At 41.1% G+C, this 18829-nt stretch overlaps 1 protein-coding gene across 5 annotated transcripts in view; it reads left to right on the forward strand.

The window, feature by feature from the left end:
* The window catches only part of LOC138748952 (reelin-like), a 271468-nt gene that overhangs the window by 96357 nt on the left and 156282 nt on the right, over positions 1-18829 (forward strand). For all 5 annotated transcript variants that reach the window (XM_069909910.1, XM_069909907.1, XM_069909911.1 and 2 more), the window contains 3 exons: positions 4593-4689; positions 4933-5173; positions 18230-18375. In XM_069909910.1, the coding sequence (XP_069766011.1) occupies positions 4593-4689; positions 4933-5173; positions 18230-18375 (484 nt within the window). The remainder of the gene's footprint in view (positions 1-4592; positions 4690-4932; positions 5174-18229; positions 18376-18829) is intronic.

Here is an 18829-nt window from a genome sequence, read left to right on the forward strand (position 1 = left end):
AGCACCCTACAGAGTCCATGGAGGTGGGCCAATTGGTGCCGTAGCTCCGCCTGCTGACATGACATCATTGAAGCGAGCTGAAGCACAAGAGCCCCAGAGCAGGCAAGGCAAAGGCTTATGATGTTTTTAGCCTGTCCTGGTGTTCAGACTGAGATCCAGCGCCCCCTTGGTAAGGCCATTGATGCCATAGTGATGTCTCAGGCTGATGATATCACTGCAATGTCATCAGCCCACCCCTAAACAACTGCTTAGAGCGGCCGTGCCTTCAGATCGATCAGTGGAGCGCTGCACTCTGCTGACTATCCCTCTCCGAGAGGCGTTGGATTGTGCAGCTTGGAGATGGCCTCTGCACATTCAGAGAGGTATGTGGTTATGCATTTTGGTGGAGGTTTGGACTTTTGCCCTATCTGAAAGGGTCCTTTATGAAACCCGACCAGTGGCCTAGGAGTGTTCATGTTTGCTGGCAGCAATGTGACATCTTGACTGAATCAATTTCTAAGCAAGCAGTTTCAATAGCATACTGAGCAGAAGGAAGGAAACTGCTCAATGGAAATGAATTAACCAGAGCTGGATTCAAACCCTGGTCCCGTTCGCTGGCACTGTAACAGCATTGTGCTAACCGCTGTTTCCTCCCATGTTCCAAAGATGTACATGGTCTCATGGGTACATTTGGGTGGTGTGGCCTCTTGAGCTAGAAAGGCCTGTTACTGTGTTGTATCTTTAAGTGAAAACCTGGTGGAGGGAGTGGGGGATGGGAAAGATTAACAAAGGGAGGAACAAAGATGAAATGGATAGGCGTGTTTGAGAGAACACCAGGGTGTGGATTACCTGAAATTGGAAAATTCACTGTTTGCATCATCAAATTATAAGCTCCCAAGTGAGAGATGAGATATTCTTCCTCAAATTTGTGCTTGCATGGTAATGGAGAAGGTGGAGCACAGCCAGATTGTTGTGGGAGTGAGAAAAGTTGAAGTGACTTGCAACAGGAAGCTCAACATGGCCATTGTGGTCAGAGGGAGGTGCTCCGTAAAGCACTTGGTTTCTCCGATGTAGAGGAGACCACATTGCAAAAGCAGTGAACCAGGCTGGAAGAGGTGCAAGTGGAAGGGCTGTTCAGGTCTTTGATGGTGAGGGAGGAAGTGAAAGGACTGATGTTACACCTATAGTTGAGTGGGAAAATGATGAAAAAGGGGGGGGGGGGGGTGGGAGATCAATCAAGGAGAGATGCAAAGAAATGAGTTTCTATGGAAAGCAGAGGGGGCGAGAGGAGAAGGTGTGACTGGTTGGACATGGAAGACGATGATGTGTTGGATGCAGAGGGTGGAAGGTGAGGGCTGAGAGAACTCATTCTGCCTGGGGAGAGGAGTGGTGTGAACAGATGTGGGAAATGGAGAAAATGTGTGTGAAGGCATTAAATATGGCAGAGGGGAAGGCGCATTTCTGGAAGGAGGACATTTCAGAAACCCTGGAGGAAAAGATCTCATCTTGAGAATAGATACTGGCAGCTTTTCCTCTTCCCTCTCAGTCCTCGTGCAACTTTTCGCCCTGACTTGCCCCTTTTGCTTCCACTGATTCTGTTTGACTTGCTAAATTCTTTGTATCAATTTTTTTTGTACCATGTTACAGCATCTGAAGTATCTTTTGATTGCATAACTCGAGGTTTGAGTTTGATAAAGTACAGTGAACAGAGTGAATAAAAATATAGCTGGAGGATAAAAAAGGTGGGATTATTAGGGTTCTGGATTGAGCTACAGGAAAGTAATATGCTCTAGCCATGGTGCATCCAGACTTGACAATTCCCAACTTACTTTGTGCTGTATTGGAAGGGAGTTGGAATTTAGTGATAGAAATAACTGGGTAGCATGAATAGCGTAGCGGTTTGGATGACACTATTACAATGCCAGCAATCTGGGTTTGAATCCTTGCTGCTGTAAGGAGTTTGTATTGTTCTCCCCATGACCTGTGTGGGGTTTCCCTGCGTGCTCCGGCTTCCTCCAAAATGTAGGGGGTTGGTAGGTTAATTGGGTGTAATTGGGCAGTACAGGTCTCAATGGCCAGAATTGGCTTCTACTTTGTTTAAAATTTAAATGTATTGTTAAAATTCGACATGGTGAAACTGATAATGGAGGCAGAGATTTGGTTAATTCCTGAGAAGAAAGACAAAATTTTAGATATTTTATTTGATGTTTGGAAGAATGAAGAATGATTTTATTGAAAGATAGAAGATCCTCATGGTAGCTAGCAATATGCTTCTACTGACGGGAGAGTCTTGAGTGAGAAAACAGTTACAAGGGGCTGGTGATTTAAAACAGAGTTGCTCAGGATCTCTTCTTGTCGAGGGCAGAGAATCTCCAGAATTCCAACATCCCTCGGGTCGTGGAGGTCAAGTCATTGTTGGCACTTTATAGAAGAGGAAGAGTTTAAAAAAAAAATTGGGGAGTTGAGACTTTGTGGGACTGGGACAGAAGAGGGATTGAGGCCTTGGTTAGATCAGCAAAGATCATACTGAATAGTATGGCAGATTTGATGGACCCTGTTCCTGTTCCTTTTTTTTCTTCTCTTCTCCTCTCTTCAGACGTTCTTGAAAGGTCCACTTCCCTAACCCAATTTGCATCAACTTTTGTTCACCTGTTACTCATTGAAGATTCTAGACGTGGGATTTTTTTTGCAGATAAGATGATGGAAACATTCATCTATTTTGGCAGTGCCGGTTAAAGGAGAAACTGGCTGACTTGTTCACTTGAATGCAAGCAAGGATCTCGAGAAGAAAGGAAATTCTTCCAAGTATGAAGCAGAAATGATTAACAGGAAAGTGAATGTGATTGTTGTGTGAGATGACACCATTTATAATCAGCAGTTCAGAATGGAGCTCTTGTCCAGTAATTTGCAGAACTTTTGGTGAAGGCCCCATTGAACAATAGAACAGAAAGTGCAAGGACACCTTTCTAATATCACTGAATACTTTTGGATGCATTTTATGGATTTTGGGCTGCTGATCACAAAAATCACCTTAAAAATTTCCTGTCATGTACTACTTTTTATAGAAAACCTATTTTGTGATTTCTTGTCATATTTTAAGTCAACTAGTATATTGCCCATAAAGCAAACTGTTTTGGTCAGTCTGGGCAAGCGCTCGGTGCAGGTCCCATGCAAATGTTGTCTCGGGCTTGGGCATGCTTAGTCAGGATAGATGCAGACAGACTATACAAGCAGCTCGCATATAGAGATGTTGTGCATTACATTGATCTAGATTGAACACATGTTGATGCATGTGTTCATCAGGCAACTGCATAGGGAGTAAAAACACCAAAATGCTGCAGAAACTCAGCTGCATAAAGAGTGTACTTAACAATAGCACTTGTCTTCAGGAAGATTTAATACACATGTTGAAGCACATGTTCTTCAGAAAGATTCAATGTAGTAGAAATGTCTTGTCAATGTTGCCACAACTGCGATCCATTCTGTTGCATTTGTGGCAAGTATATATTTAAGGCTCAAACACACCATTGTAGAGCTCGTCGAAAGAATCAAAGACTTGTTCATCCTAACCAAGGCTTTTATTAGCAAAAGACAGGAGCTCTTCACAGGTGGCCGACCAGTCCGGAATGATCCGACCTGGCTAGGGACACAACTCTTTAAGGCTTAGACAGTAGGCGTGGCTTAGGTCTCAGCCAATCGCTGTAAGCACAGTCTAGATACTGTAACAATATACACTATATACATTGGTGATAGATCTGTACTATCACAATCATGACTGCACTAATTAAGAAAGCCTATGAGCTCTACTTTGGTTGTAAAATTGGTGACCATGACAAACCCTGGGCTCCTCACATTTGTTGTGCAACATGTTCCGTCAACCTGAGAGTTTTGCTCAGCATCATGATGTTACATAATCATGTTACAGTCAATAAAAGTTATATTAATATTTCTCCAACTTCCTACGTGGTCCAGCAAATCTGGAATTATCTTTGTGTTCAGCATGAAGTTGTCTATCGTAATCCCCAATTTCTTTTCAGGGTGCAAACCTTTTGGGGAAAAAATTGTTGTCCAGTATATTCAGTCAGTGCCTTGGGTTAGTGTGTTTAAGAGCTGTTATTGTTTGTGATGCAATATATTTTTGCATCTACAGCAAACAATAGAAGAATGTGATTACTGGTATGAACGAGGTTTTTAAATTGGAGACAAAAAGGATCTATCTTTATTTGTTTTTTTTATGAACTGGAAATCAGATTCCCATCCTTAAATGTTATACTTATTATTCTTCAAAGAAGTATCAAAGTGACGTATCCATCCAAGTTGTTGAAATGCCATTGTGGAGCCTACTTGCGTTACCAGCTTCTAATATTTCTTGAGATTTATTCAGCCTTCCCTCTGGGAGAAGGCGACAGATGATGTTCCAGGGTTGTGATTTATCATCAATATATCACATGTCATGAATGATGTAGAATTTAGTATTTAACCACAAATCATTCAATAATTTCATCATAAGTTACAAGTGCAAGCTCCTGAAGACTGTTAGAGGGTCACTGCTAATGCTGACAAGTGATCTTTTTACGATGCTATTTTTCTCTCCCCTCTGATCCGGCTTACAGGGTCTGGCACATGTCGCTACAGCTACACCGATCCCAGCATTGGTGTCTTCTACTCCAAGAACTCGTCGACTGATTGGATTGTTTTGGAAAGGATCAGGTTTGTACAAGAGAAAGTTAATGGATCACTGCATTGCTCTCTGTTGATTGGTATGGGATTAATAGTTACAAAGTCATTCGAGCTGTTATGATCAGATCTGAGAAGGCTTCCTTGAGGAACTCCTTACTAGGTAATATGATTGATGTGCTTCTCTGAAGAAATTCTGAGTTGATAATAGCAAATCAGACAATAAATACAGAGAAGATAGATAAATGACCCATGCATTTAATATTTGCGTAACAGGGCTCCATCCAACAGCAACACAGTTATCCACATTGTCTATCTCCCTCAAGAAGCCAAAGGTGACAGTATCAGATTTAAATGGGCACAGGAATATCTCCATGCCAGTCATGTATACGAGGCCTGCTGGGTCCTGGATAACATACTGATCATCAATGCTGCCCACAAGCAGACGCTCCTGGAAGATGACTTGGATCCAGTCGACACAGGCAACTGGCTTTTCTTCCCTGGAGCTACAGTGAAGGTTTGCTCTGAATAATCCCATTATCTTGGTCATTTGCTTCTATGTACCTTCTCTGTCTCATTGCAATATCTTAATTTTAATTTAATAAGCTTTACACGTCTGTGGAGAACTCGTATCCTGTGATTAATCAGTTAATATATGACTGTCATTAAAGGATGTCTCTGGTGGAATGGTGCATTAATTTAAACCTGCTTACAAATGACATTTAGTACAGTTTAGATAGAATTTTTATTGCAATAATGTGTTAGTCCGTCTGGCTTTCAAATATGTCCTTCTCTCTGCTCGCGTTGAATGACATCTTCTTAATTTCAGAAATTTATGGTGTTCACTTGTTCTGAAATGAAGGTGTTGAGGGCAGATTCCTCTCCATCTGTCACTAGCCATTTGCAATCTGCCATTGTCCAAACCCAATGCTTTCAAGCCAACAGTAGTAATCCTCACAAAGTGCGAGGGCCAGCTGTCGGGAAATATCGTCATAACAGTGAAGCCTTGGGGAGGAAGTCAAAAATGAATTTTGTTAGTCGTCTTTTGATGTGCATCTAACCACAAGATAATAAAAGTGACAGGGAACATTTCTAGGACACGAAGGTGAGGTCATTTTGATGTGCCTCTAGTGGATCAATTTTGAAATGGAAATTGTTTTGGTTCCTCTGAACAGCTTGTTTAGTGCATCTCAGGAACAGGCCTTTTGGCTCATATGTCTGTGCTAAACATGAAGTCCAAATCAAATTAAAAATCTGCTTGCACCTTCAAAGATATTCTCCACATTCATGTGTCTATCTAGAAGCCTCTTAAATGGGTGTTTCCACCACTACTGTTTGTCCCACATAGCTCACTTAACTTCCTCCCCTCAGCTTAAGTGCATGTTTCCTAGTGTGTGACACACTTTTGCCTTGGGGAAATTATTCTGTCCATCCATGATTTTATGCACTTCAGGTCACCCCAGCCTCCCACACTCTGGGGGGGGGGGGAGAAAATCAACCCAAATTTGTCCAATCTTTCACCCATAACTTTTATCTTCTAGTCCAGGTAAACCTTCCTTCAATGGAGCAATGAGAATTGCATGCAATATTCAAATTAGGTTAACCAAAGTTTTATATAACTGCATCATATTTTCCTTACTTTTATGCTTCATGCCCACTATATGCCTTCTTTACTACCTTTATCCACTTGGACGGCCACTTTCAAGCATTTATGAGCATGGACCATCAGATCCCTCTCACATTGGTATGTTTAAGAGCCTGACAATTAACTTGATGCATCCCCTCTTAGATTTGACCTCCCAAAGTGCAATGTGACCAGATTGAACTTCATCTGCTTTTCCTCTGGCCATATCTGTAACTGACCTATATGCTGCTGTATTCTTTGATAACCCTCCGCTGTCCTGAAATTCACCAATCTTCGTATCATCCGAAAATGTACTCATCCACTAAAGTTTTTATGTACATCACAAGCACAGGGTCCCCAACACTGATCCCTGCAGGACATCGGTGGTCAGGTTTCCAGCCCAAATAACATGTTTTGAAGGCCTCGTCAATATTCAATCAAAATGATCAATTCACCATGCACCTGCCCTTCTGAATCAGCCTACCATGGGGGACTTCATCGAAAGCCTTTCCCAGAACAATGTTCACTGCCTTATTCTTACAAGCCATCTTTATCACCTGTTCAAAAACCTCACTGAAATTGCTAAGACGCATCCTGCCCCTCGTGGGTGCTCCAATTTGACCATGACTTTCTAAATGTTCTTAAATCCTTACCCTAAATATTCTTTCTAATAGTTTCCCTAAGACTGATGTGAGATTTACTGGCCTATAATTTCCTGGATTATTCTTTGTCCCCTTTTTAAAACAAGGTACAACAATCACCACTCTCCAGCCCTCTGAGACCTTTTCTGTCACTAGTCAGTATCAAAAGATCTTTGTCAAGGCCCCAGTCCTCTTCATTTGCCTCTTTCAAAAAATGGGGAAATAGCCCATCAGGCCCAGATGACCTGTCCACCTTAATGCTTCTGAAAAGACCCAACACATCTTTCTTGATCTCAAAAATGCCCCAATACCTGAGCATTCTCCAAATAATAGAATTTCTGTCACGGTGTGCACCCAAGAGAGTGGGGAGCAGAGACCCTGCAGTCATCCGCAGGGTTGTACTGCCCAGTCATAATGCCGACTACCCCACACAGGCTAATATCTGCCTGTTTCAGGAGCTGACTTTTTTTTAAATATCTTGAAAACCATGGAGGTCTGTGCATCCATGCTTGGCAGTGGATCACAAAGGGTTGTGAACCCAAGGAGATCAGCAGACCAGTGCAGGGCACCAGAAGAGGGAAAACAGCCCCCAGCCCAGCTGAGCAGGAGAATCCTGGGAGATGACCCAATAGCGAAGGAGGCCATGTCAACAGACAAGTGAGGGATTCAACAGCCGAAGGACTCGAACCAGGTTGCTGGTGATGAGAGACTGGTGGCTGAAGAACCCTTACCAGTCTGCAGGCTGCAGCAGACTGACACATGGGAAAGGGGTATCAGAACCGGGATTCGAGACAGTGTCGTGGGCACAAAGTACACCCAAAAGGGGCCTGGAGTGCTGAAAGCTTCCTGATTGTGATGGAGGCTCAGATCTGGGAGCTCTGGTTTGCTAATGAACTGTGGAGGAGGCTGTCCATCTGCAGAAGTGCTGGAGGTGAATCCACATACACTCTGTGTCTTTGAAGGTATTGATTTTTGCTTCTCTTTCTCTCATTGTTGGGAATGGGCCAGGCTAGTAGCATCTTTTTGGGTGCTTTTCCAGCTGGCAAAAGTTGACATTTTATGCATCATTACATTTTGTGTTTTAGTACAGGTCAATAAAGGAGTCTTGAATTATGCTCCCAATCATTGTCCATGTTGTTCTCTTGTGAAACACAGATTCAAATTACTCGTTTAGTATCTCACCCACTTCCTCTGATTCCAGTATAGATTTTCTTCTTTGATCCTATCCTTTCCCTCATTGCCCTCTTGTTTTTAATGTAAGTATAATATGGATCTTCTTCAATCCTGTTGACCAGGGGTCCTTTTGAGCTTCTTAACACCTTGCTTGTGCTCTTTTCCCCAATCTTTATATTCCCCCAGCACCCTGTCTGATTGTTGCTTCTGGAACCTTACACGTGTCTCCTTTTTCTTCTTGATAAGTTCATTACCTCTTTCATTTTCCTATATTCTAAATCTGAGGGAATTGCACATCACAAGAAGGGACATGAGAAAACCGAATGCACTCTAAATGTGTTTCTTTTTAGTCCTCTGCAGTTTACTCCAAGTGATGCTGTCATCTTAACTCCTTCTATTGCTTTCAAGTCTGTCAACATGGACATCAATCCAGTAAATTTCCTTTGAACACCTTGCTCCCATTTCTTGAATCTTTCCTGGACATGGTTCTCCAGTGGAGACCTAACCAAAGAAGTACAAAAGCATACATGAAATATCAAGGTTTTGCTACTGGAAGCAAGAGTGGTCTCACAACATTCTTAGGAGGCCAGGGTCCGAAATGTCAGCGATATATCTTTACCTCCTGAGACTGGCAGTGTTCCTCCAGCATTTCTGTGTTTTAACTTGTAGCTGTAGCCCATTCTCTGCTCCAAAACTACGAAATGGCTTCTCTCTGGCTGGGTTAGTGAACCATGAGGTTGGGAAATTGGATCATTTCCAGCATGTGTGCTTGCAACTGATCTGTGACTAAAAGTAAAAATTCAGATGTAGTTAATTAGGTTTGTTCGCGCGTCAGAGGACCTCAAGAGATTTGAAGCTTGACTTCATGTAACTTTATACATGCATCAGCCCCGAGTGGCAGGAAAGCTTTTTTTAAAAAAAAGACATTTGAATAGCTGCCACATTTTATTCTTGATGTTCTTTCAAGTATGAAACAAATGGGTATCATCATTAAGTCTGATATACAAGGGAATGAGCCTTCGCAGAGGGAAGATTATATTTTACTGACACGTTACTGAGTGGCTCAATACTGACACCGGTTAGAAAATGTCATCGCTTGCTCAGGGGTGGCCAAACCGCAGTTCGCAGGCCAAATGTGGCTCTTTGACAGAGAATGTGCAGCTCGCGTAAGTATGTTGACGTGAGACAGGAATCGTGTGAGCTGCTTTAGCAGGCGTGGCTCTCAAATATACAGAGTTTATCGTATGTGGCTCTTGCATTAAGCAGGTTTGGCCACCCCTGCTCTTGCCCAAAGACTGGCATTATCCACACGCTAAGAACATTGCAGAACCAGTGTAAAAGTAATTTAAATTTAGACATACAGCAGGGAAACAGGCCATTTCGGCCCACGAGTCCATGCTGCCCAGTTTGCACCCAATTATTTATCATTTATCATTAAGCTTAACTTGCTTTCTTCAATAACTTCTGTTCCAGTCATTCAGTTCCTGATTAATTCATTTCCGCAATATTCTCCAGTTTGCTCCCCAAACACAATAAACTGGTAGATGAATTGGTTGTTTTAAATTGCCCCTGAGGTAAATCAGTGGCAAAAGAATCAGAGGTGTTAATGGGCACATGAATGTTACAGGGCTATTGCAAAAGGAGGAGAGAGGAATGGGACAGATGGGAATAGTCTACAAGGGGGAAACCAGTGGGCTGAATGACTTTTTGCGTCTTAGAGTCGTAGAGCACAGCAAAAGGCCCTTCAGCCCAATGTCCATGCCAACCAAGTTGTCTAACCTAGCTTGACCCATTTGCCTACATTTGGCCCATATCCCCTCTGAATTTACAGGGGTGGCCAAACCTGCTTAATGCAAGAGCCATAAAATAACAAGGAAAAGATCCCTGAAAGTTCCCCAGTCATCACCATGTTTCTCAGCATTTCCGTTTACTTCATTAGCTCTGACCCCAGCACAAATTATGCTAAATAATGTTTTGCTATTTTCTTAAAACTTATCCATTTCCTTGCTCAGTATTAAATATTGTTGGTGTGACCTTTGTTTTTCTTATATTTTCTGTCATGAGATGAATATTGCTGGGTGTGGTGATGGTATCAAGGCAAAATTAACTTTCATCCCAACTCTAGTTTCCAAATAATTCCAGGTTTTTGTATCCCAGCTAATTGTATCTTGGAGTCCATTATGTCTTTGTGTTCATCTCATGTAAATAAAGAAGTTCTTGGCTTTGGTCCTCGATTTAATTATTTTCTATCATGCTGTGTAATCCTCCAAAAAGAGTTCCTTCTGAACTCGTGTTTTGGATGTGCAGCCTTTTCCAAATTTTGCCGATTCATCTCCGTTTCATCATCACTGAAGTCCCTTTGACACTTGCATCCCAGTGAATGGGGCGTTTACTGTCCCGGGATAGTAATGGGGGTTTGGTCTTGGACACTAAACCACTCCTAACTGGGACACTGAATGCTTTCACACTTACAAGGGTTTATCCCCGGCGTTTGGTCTGTTCTACCTTCAATAGGAAGTGCCTGCAATGCAATTACCTGTTTCACAGTTGCCTGATCTCAACGCTGGCATCTGCAGATGCTGGGGTTTGTACTAGGGGTCGAGGCTGCCAATCCCCAGTGTGAGATGACATCATCTGACGCCGGCATTGAGCAGATTTTACTTTCACACTTGCCACTTTAAAGGCCGATTGGCATCACTGGCAAATGTGAAAGGGGCTTAAATGTTGATTCCTGAATTCCCACACCAGTGCTTCTGTGGAATTGGCTTCAACACAAATGGTGCAGTGATCCATAAGAGGGTTGTAATAAATACTGTCCATGTCAGCCACATGTCCACACCCCAGAAATGTGGCCTTAATGACTATTGACCAATGGCACTTACAACAGTGATGAAGTGTTTTGAAAGTTGGTGTTAAAGCATATCAGCTCCTGCCTGAGCGGTAATGTGGATATGTTCCAATGCATTTATCGTGGCAACAGGTCTAAGGCGGATGCCATCTCACTGGGATACCTGGACAGTAAAGATGCATTCATCAGGATGCCCTTGATCGACTACAGTTTGGCATTTAACACCATCGTTCCCTAAAAACTGATCAACAAACTCCAAAACCTGAGATTCAAAACCAATGTTACTGCTAATTTTTAGCAGTCAGTGTGTGCAAAAATTTTAATGTTGTGCACATTTTTTTTCCTGAGACAAAAGTATGAGTGCACTGAATGCTTGTGCAAATGTAAACTTTAAATTGTTTCAAAATAATTTTGGCACAGCCTATGTCTCATGGCCAATAAAACTGTACTGGCATGTTTTAATACAAGTATAATTCTTCTTTGGCTTGGCTTCGCGGACGAAGATTTATGGAGGAGTAATTTCCACGTCAGCTGCAGGCTTGTTTGTGGCTGACAAGTCCGATGCGGGACAGGTAGACACGGTGCAGCGGTTGCAAGGGAAAATTGGTGGGTTGGGTTTTTCCTCCTTTGTCTTTTGTCAGTGAGGTGGGCTCTGCAGTCTTCTTCCAAGGAGGTTGCTGCCTGCCGAACTGTGAGGTGCCAAGATGCACGGTTTGAGGCGATATCAGCCCACTGGCGGTGGTCAATGTGGCAGGCACCAAGAGATTTCTTTAGGCAGTCCTTGTACATCTTTGGTGCACCTCTGTCTCGGTGGCAATAAATCTGAAATAAGAAAAAGCTGTACAAGTCAGAGGATTGGGGCGGCACAGTGGGCATACCAGTTAAGTACAGCGTCAATGATTGGGACCGGGTTTGAATCTCACGTAAGGAATTTGTATGTTCTCCCTGTGTGTGCATTTGTTTTCCCCGGAGGCTCCGGTTTCCTCCCACCATTTGAAACGTACTGGGGATGTATAGGTTAATTGGGTGTAAATTAGGCAGCACAGACTTGTGGGTCAAAATGGCCTGTTACTGTGCTGTATGTCTAAATTGGAATTTCAAGATTCTTTTAGCGTCCTGCCCCATTCACTATCATAGTTGATTTCCAATCTTAAACATTTTGCCTCTTCCTTGAAATCTTTTGTTTTCAAAACACTCCCTATTTCCGCCTTGAATACCGTCAATTGGTCATCCACAGTTCCTTGAGCGAATCCGTGAGCTGCCATTTCAGAATTTACTCCATCTGTTTCATGTAGAATTCTTGCAATGGGGATCGGTGTTTTAACTAGTTTCTGATCGTCCAGGGTTTGAGCCTTTCTTTGAGATGCATTTTCAGCTGGATGAACTATTTTGGTTTGGTAAATCTCATGACCAGTCTCCGCTTGTTGCCATTTATCCAACATTCTGGTCTATTTATTCCCTCAGTTGTTTCTGCTCCTCCGTTGACACACTTTTCTGATTGATTTCATGAGTCAGCTAATCCTGTGTCTGTCAGGATTGTGGTTTTTGACACAACGGCCCTGAATATTGATCCAGCCTTTACTGATCTTAAGCATTTGAACTAAACCAGAAATGATCATTTGACTCCCACAAGAACATTGTATCATTTTATTTCAATATATTAATAGAAAAATAACAACTTTTGCACAGGACAAAAATTCGTGTGGATTAGTATCAAGCCCTCAAATACCTGTTGAAAACTTAAACTATATTTTTTTCATTGATACTTTAAATGTAATTACTTAATTCCCCACAAAATTAATATTGTTGGAACTTGTTTCACCCCTGATGTGTTCTCTAAAATTTCCTGATCTATTATTTATTATTTATATCCCTCTGGGAAAGATTGACAGAAGCTTTTCCAGAGATGAAAGAAATGCCTAACCACAACATCTGCTCTCCCACTGTAACTGGACATGGATTTTTGCTGCACACGAGATGCTGATGGAGGGTTTCATACGCAAGGTTGAGAGGAGTCTTCCAGTTTCACCTTGCTACTTGCTACAATTAATGCAGATTAGCCTGATTTATATTTCACATAGAAGCATGAATTAATGAACTGGATGGGATGTAAACTGACTGAATCTATAAATGTGTTTGTTTTTACTTCAACACGTTGTTCTGTTGCTGAACGATCCAATTTTAATAACTTCAGTCACCTTCCCACCCCCCAAAAAGAATCCTTTTTAATCAAAATGTGAAATATTACAGATTTATGTTTAAAACATTGTTCTGAGTTGATTTTATTTCAATTTCTGATATTGGATTTCCTCCAGAGAATGATTGAGCATTTGAGAAAGAATTATCATGCTCTTGGTGTGCAAGATTATATTCCATTATTATTTCAGGTTCAAGTCCAAATTTGTTTTTACAAGTACAGCATGACATACAACCCTGAGATTCTTTTCTCTGCAGGCCAGGCAGTTATTAGTAGTGTGTAACCTGTACTCAAGAAAAAGATACATCTACAAAAGAGAGAAATGTAAACAAACTGTGCAAATACTCTTACACTTTCACTCACTCTTGCTCTCGCGCACACTCTCTCACACGCACACTCTTGCAGTAATGCAGCGGCTCTGCATCCGTGGAGAATTAGGTAATACTTAGGGACAAGGATGGAAGGTTACGAACCCTGATGTTGCCTGATCTGCTGAACATTTCCAGCATTTTCTGTTTTTAATTTTGTTTGTTATAACGTGTTTACAATTATACATTCGTGATTTTTGTGGGAAAATAAAGAAAATTTCACTGTTTGTTTATCAGAACTTAAGCAGTTTTTAGTCATTCAGGTGCCTCCTTTGTCTTTCAATGAGATCAAAGTGCAATTTTATTTCTGAGCCACTTTCCTATGCTAACCACATCCTTTAATATCTAAAACATTATTGATCTCTGCCTTGAATTTACTAAGTGACCAATTTCACATTCTTCTTTAAAATGCCTTTACCCATTCTTTAACATCTGTTACCCCATGTTACCCCATGTTCCTCGGTTCCCTGAATGGCCAAAATCTAGTTGTCAAGTTTATTTTCATCTAATTGTACAAGTACAAACTGGCCTTCAGTGCAAAAGCACACAGACATAACACATGTACAGACAAACAATACATATGCAGCATTCTAACTGCCCTTGGGAAGAAGCTGTTCCTCTGATCCTCCTGTATCTCTTCCCCAGCAGGAGCAGCTGAAAGATGCTGTGTGCAGTGTGGAAGTGGTCCTCAATGATTTTTGCCCACCCTCTTCAGACAACGATCCCGGTAGATCACGTCAGTGGGGGGTGGAAAAGAGGGAGAGAGACTCCAGTGATATTTTCTGCCACTCTTATGGTCCTATGGATTGACATCCGATCCATTTCTCTGCACTAACTGAGTCACACTGTGTTGCGGCCGGCCATGACATCTATTCATCTATTGTGAATATAATGGGCAGCTGAGCCTCCACATATCTTCAAAAAAAATTCACTACCCTCCAGATATGAAATTTCTTTTCACCTTTGTCTGAACAGTGGCCCCTTACTTTGAGACTGTGGCCCCATTTTTAGACATCCCATTCAGAGGAAACATCAATTCTACATCTAGACTGTCCAACATCAGAAGGAACTTGTGTATGTCATTGATTATCATTAGATCCCAGATCAACCATGGCAACTGATCTGTTTCTCCTGAGACCTGAGGAAATATCCTTAACCCAAACACAAGTTAGACAACGTAGCCTTCAAGATGTGAACATGCAATTACTCAGAACAATTTGCGTGCTCCTGTGACTGCTACATTCCTTCTCCTTTCCTCCATCTTGAACGACCCTCTGTACCACAATCAGTTTGCTCATTCACTTTGCAGTCTCTGTTCTTATCCTCACTGGTGTTTTTTGTAAAAGGAATCGTACCTGTTGGCCAAGTCCAAGTGCAGAGGCTCCTGTAATGCGATCTCATGGATCCTTCTACCCAAGTCACTCACAGTTACACCCTCCTACCTGTCTTGACAATCATTTCCATCGGTTTTAGAGGTGTGAAACAAAGTATGAAGTTAGTTTCACCCCCCTCCCCCCTTTCATCATAATGAATCACAATGTTAAAATCTCAAACTCCAGCTCATCAGTTCCAAGCTTGCGTTCCAATTACACTCAATTAACCTACAACCCCTGGCAGGTTTTGGATGGTGGGAGGAAACTGGAGGCCCCCCCCCCAGAGAAAATCCACACAGACACAGGGAGAGCATCCAAACTCCTTACAGAATCCCAGTCCTGATTGCTGGCACCGTAACACCGTGATACTACTTTTGGCTGCTACTAGAAATGACAAAAATAATGAAAATAGAATCTGTTTCATACTTCCCATTTTGCATCTATTTATTGCCAGAAAAGCAATTCTTCTTTGGTGATAATTCCCATTGTTTACTTCAGACTATCTTCTCTTTCTTTCGGTTAAAAGGATTGGGAGGAATCAGTACTTGTTTAGAAGGTTCAAAGGAGAATGATAATTAATGCGCAAAAGTGCTCGAGAAACTCAGCAGGTCCCACAACATCCAAAGGAGGCAAAGATCTATCACCAAGGTTTTTGGCCTGGGCACTTTGTCAAGGTGTGTGCAAAAAGCAGGCAGGCACCTGAATAAAAAGTCAGGGGGAGGAGGAAAGAAGGTGCAGGGGGAGAAGCACAGGTCAATAGCCAAGAGGCCAGAGGTGAACATGGACAGGAGGCCAGGAGCGAAACCACGAGGCACAAGGTGGCGGTGGAGGCAATGACACATGGCTGTGGAAGCGAGTCTGGGTGAGAACATGGTGGCAGAGCTTGAGAGCAGCAGGGAGTGCAGAAGGGGAGCAGTGAGGGAGACTCTCACAAAACTCCCTTCGAAGAGAGGAAAAGAACTTCTTCAGGCCAGGCATCCCTTGAAGAGATTTCACAGTGGAGCAGCCAAATGGAGTGATAATAGAGTTTCAAGAAAGGAGTTTATTCCATTCTGGCTGTTAATGTTTAACTACAGGACAGTTTCAGAGCACTGGGAAAAATAAAACACAAATCAAACCATCTGGCTAAAATTTCTCCACCACTAAAAACCAATAAAAATATATTTAAATACTCATAGAAAGGGACGTAATCATACAGCCTTTTAAGGAGCTTCTTTTAATCCACTGCTGCTTCACTATTTGATCTTAAAATAACATAACTGGAATAATGAGGATTTGAAAAATAACAGAAAACACCAAGATTTCTAATTTGATCAAGTCTGTCTATCACCAGTTCGAACAACTTTACTCAGACAGGCCTCCCTTTGTTCTCCCAATCATTTGATTCATATGTCCTGTGTTTGAAGCTGGATTATTTTATCAGAGCTTTCCTTTCCCTTATGTTTCTGCTGCTAGAGAGAGAGATGTCACATTTTGTGACAAGGACAAAGAAATTTTGTCAGAGTAGGATTTTCATGTCGTTGAGGAGACGAAGTCCCAAGCTTGCAGTGCAACATTACATAGCAGTAAAGAAGCAAATTTTAGATAATTTATTCTGTCATACAAATGCGATTGTGAAGAAAGTAGAATTGTTGCAAGTAATTATTGGGGAAATGAATGAAACTCATGATAAATGTCACTGAATTGTAATATACAATTTAGCTGGTTGAAGGAACTCAAAGAAAAGGCTGTTATTTTAGCTTTATCAACTTTTACTCATCCATATTACATGGGAGACTGAAGATTGATTGTTGAGCTCGTCAAAAGAATCAAAGACTTGTTGATCCTAACCAAGGCTTTTATTAGCAAAAGACAGGAGCTCTTCACAGGTGGCCAACCAGTCCGGAATGATCCGACCTGGCTAGGGACACATCCCTTTAAGGCCCAGACAGTAGGCGTGGCTTAGCTCTCAGCCAATCACTGTAAGCACAGTCTAGATACTGTAACTATATACACTATATACATTGGTGATAGATCTGTACTATCACATCAGTCAAAATAATTTTTCAACCCAGGTAACTACAGACCAATTACTCATTTGTTGGCCAAACTACTGGAAGCCAGAATTCCAGATATTAGCATTCAGGAAATAAAATTTGTTGAAAACCATTCATGTTTTACAAATGTAATGTTTTAGTGAAACAAATTAATTAAAATTAAAGGGTGCAATTAATGAAGCAAAGTTTACTAAAGTGTCTCAAAGAAATCTTTATTACATTGAGTTAATTTTTGGATAAAAGTATCAGGTACAGAAAACCATTGAATGTTACCTGATGGCAAGAAGCATTGAAGATGGTGCTCCAAAAGGTAGATTTAATTGTCCACCAAGATGTTTGATTAAATTTGCAGGAAAAAAAATCAAAATGTGTTGGAGAGGTTTGGCAAATAATGAGAAGAGCTGTAAGAACTTTCAAGTGGGCAGAGCCAGGTACTGGAATAGTCAAACAATTAATGAGAGGTTGTTGAGATAATGCATTTTGGAAGGAAAGATAATTAAATGACTTTAGGGACTTTACAAAAGGGTTACTTGAGAGTGAAATGTTGCAAAGTCTCAACATAAGCAAAACAAAAATCTAATTTTATTAAGAGTTTGAAATGCACCACCAAATAGCCAACAGTTAAGACTGCATTTGAAATTGTGCCTCTGTACATCACTGTAGATAAACTATTGAGGGTAATTGCACATATCCAAAAAAGAAAGTTGCAGATATAAAATTGAGATTAATACAATCATATAAAATATTGTAAAAAGATTGTGGTTATTCTAACAATTAATATTGATTTTATTTTTGTTTTCATGATCAGACTATGAAATACTCTTGAACAAATGTCACATTATTAAGGAATAAAGTGGTTCTTACTTAAAGTGACTCTCCATTATAATTTAACTTAAATAAATCTTAAATAACTGAATGATTGAAAACTCCTTAAAATTCTCTTTGTGATTTGGTATTAATGCAGGGTGTTGGCTAATAACGTAATTTATTACTGCGACAGGGATTTTTGTTTCTTTCTTTGCCAATATCTTTGGTTTTGGTAGTGGGATGAGATTTTCTTTTATAATAAAATATTACTTGATATATTTTGCTTGATTGAGAATGTGGGGTTCTCTGGATGAAATAGTATGATAGTATTCTGTACTTTTTTATTTTTTGACTTTTAATATGTATTTTTATGTACCCCTTATTTTTTTGATATAGAATTTCAATAAAAATATTGAAAAAGAAAATTCTCTTTGTTAGAATACAAGTTGAATGTGATTTTTAAAAAAATGTAATTCTCCTCTGCCTATCTCTCCCTCTCTCCACAGCACAGCTGTCAGTCTGATGGTAACGCCATGTATTTCCATGGGACAGAGGGCACTGATTTTAACTTTGTAACAACCAGAGACATTGATCTTCGGACTGAAGGCATTGTAACGCAATGGGTAGAAGAGTTTGAAAGTCAGCCTGCAGGGTAAGCGCTTGTTATTTCTGGCATTCTGAAGATGTGTACCGTTATCTTGGGGATAAGTAAATTCAAACGAGGGCTACATTAGCCCTGCACATAAATATTTAAACCGCAGCAACCAGCCAAAGAAACCTGCTGAAAGCATCCACATTTGTACTGAGAGGCAAAGCATGCAACAGAAATAACTCTTTTCAGTGCACAAAGGTGCTGGAGAGTCTCAACAGGTCACACCCCATCCTTTGAAAACAAGACCGTTGTTTTTTACACAGTTGCTGCGTTCTGGGAAATTTTCCGGAATATAGTCTGTGTAAAATTTTTTTTTTTTAAATCGTAACGGGAATTCCCGTTCCAAAATGTTACCTCCACGACCCCTAGACATTTTAACAGATCGTCTGCAGTCTAAACTGAACTGCAGGTGATCCACTAGCAAGGGACTAAAGAATAGGGCATAAATACCACA

This window comes from Narcine bancroftii, chromosome 13 (assembly GCF_036971445.1).
Source record: "Narcine bancroftii isolate sNarBan1 chromosome 13, sNarBan1.hap1, whole genome shotgun sequence".
NCBI lineage: Eukaryota > Metazoa > Chordata > Chondrichthyes > Torpediniformes > Narcinidae > Narcine > Narcine bancroftii.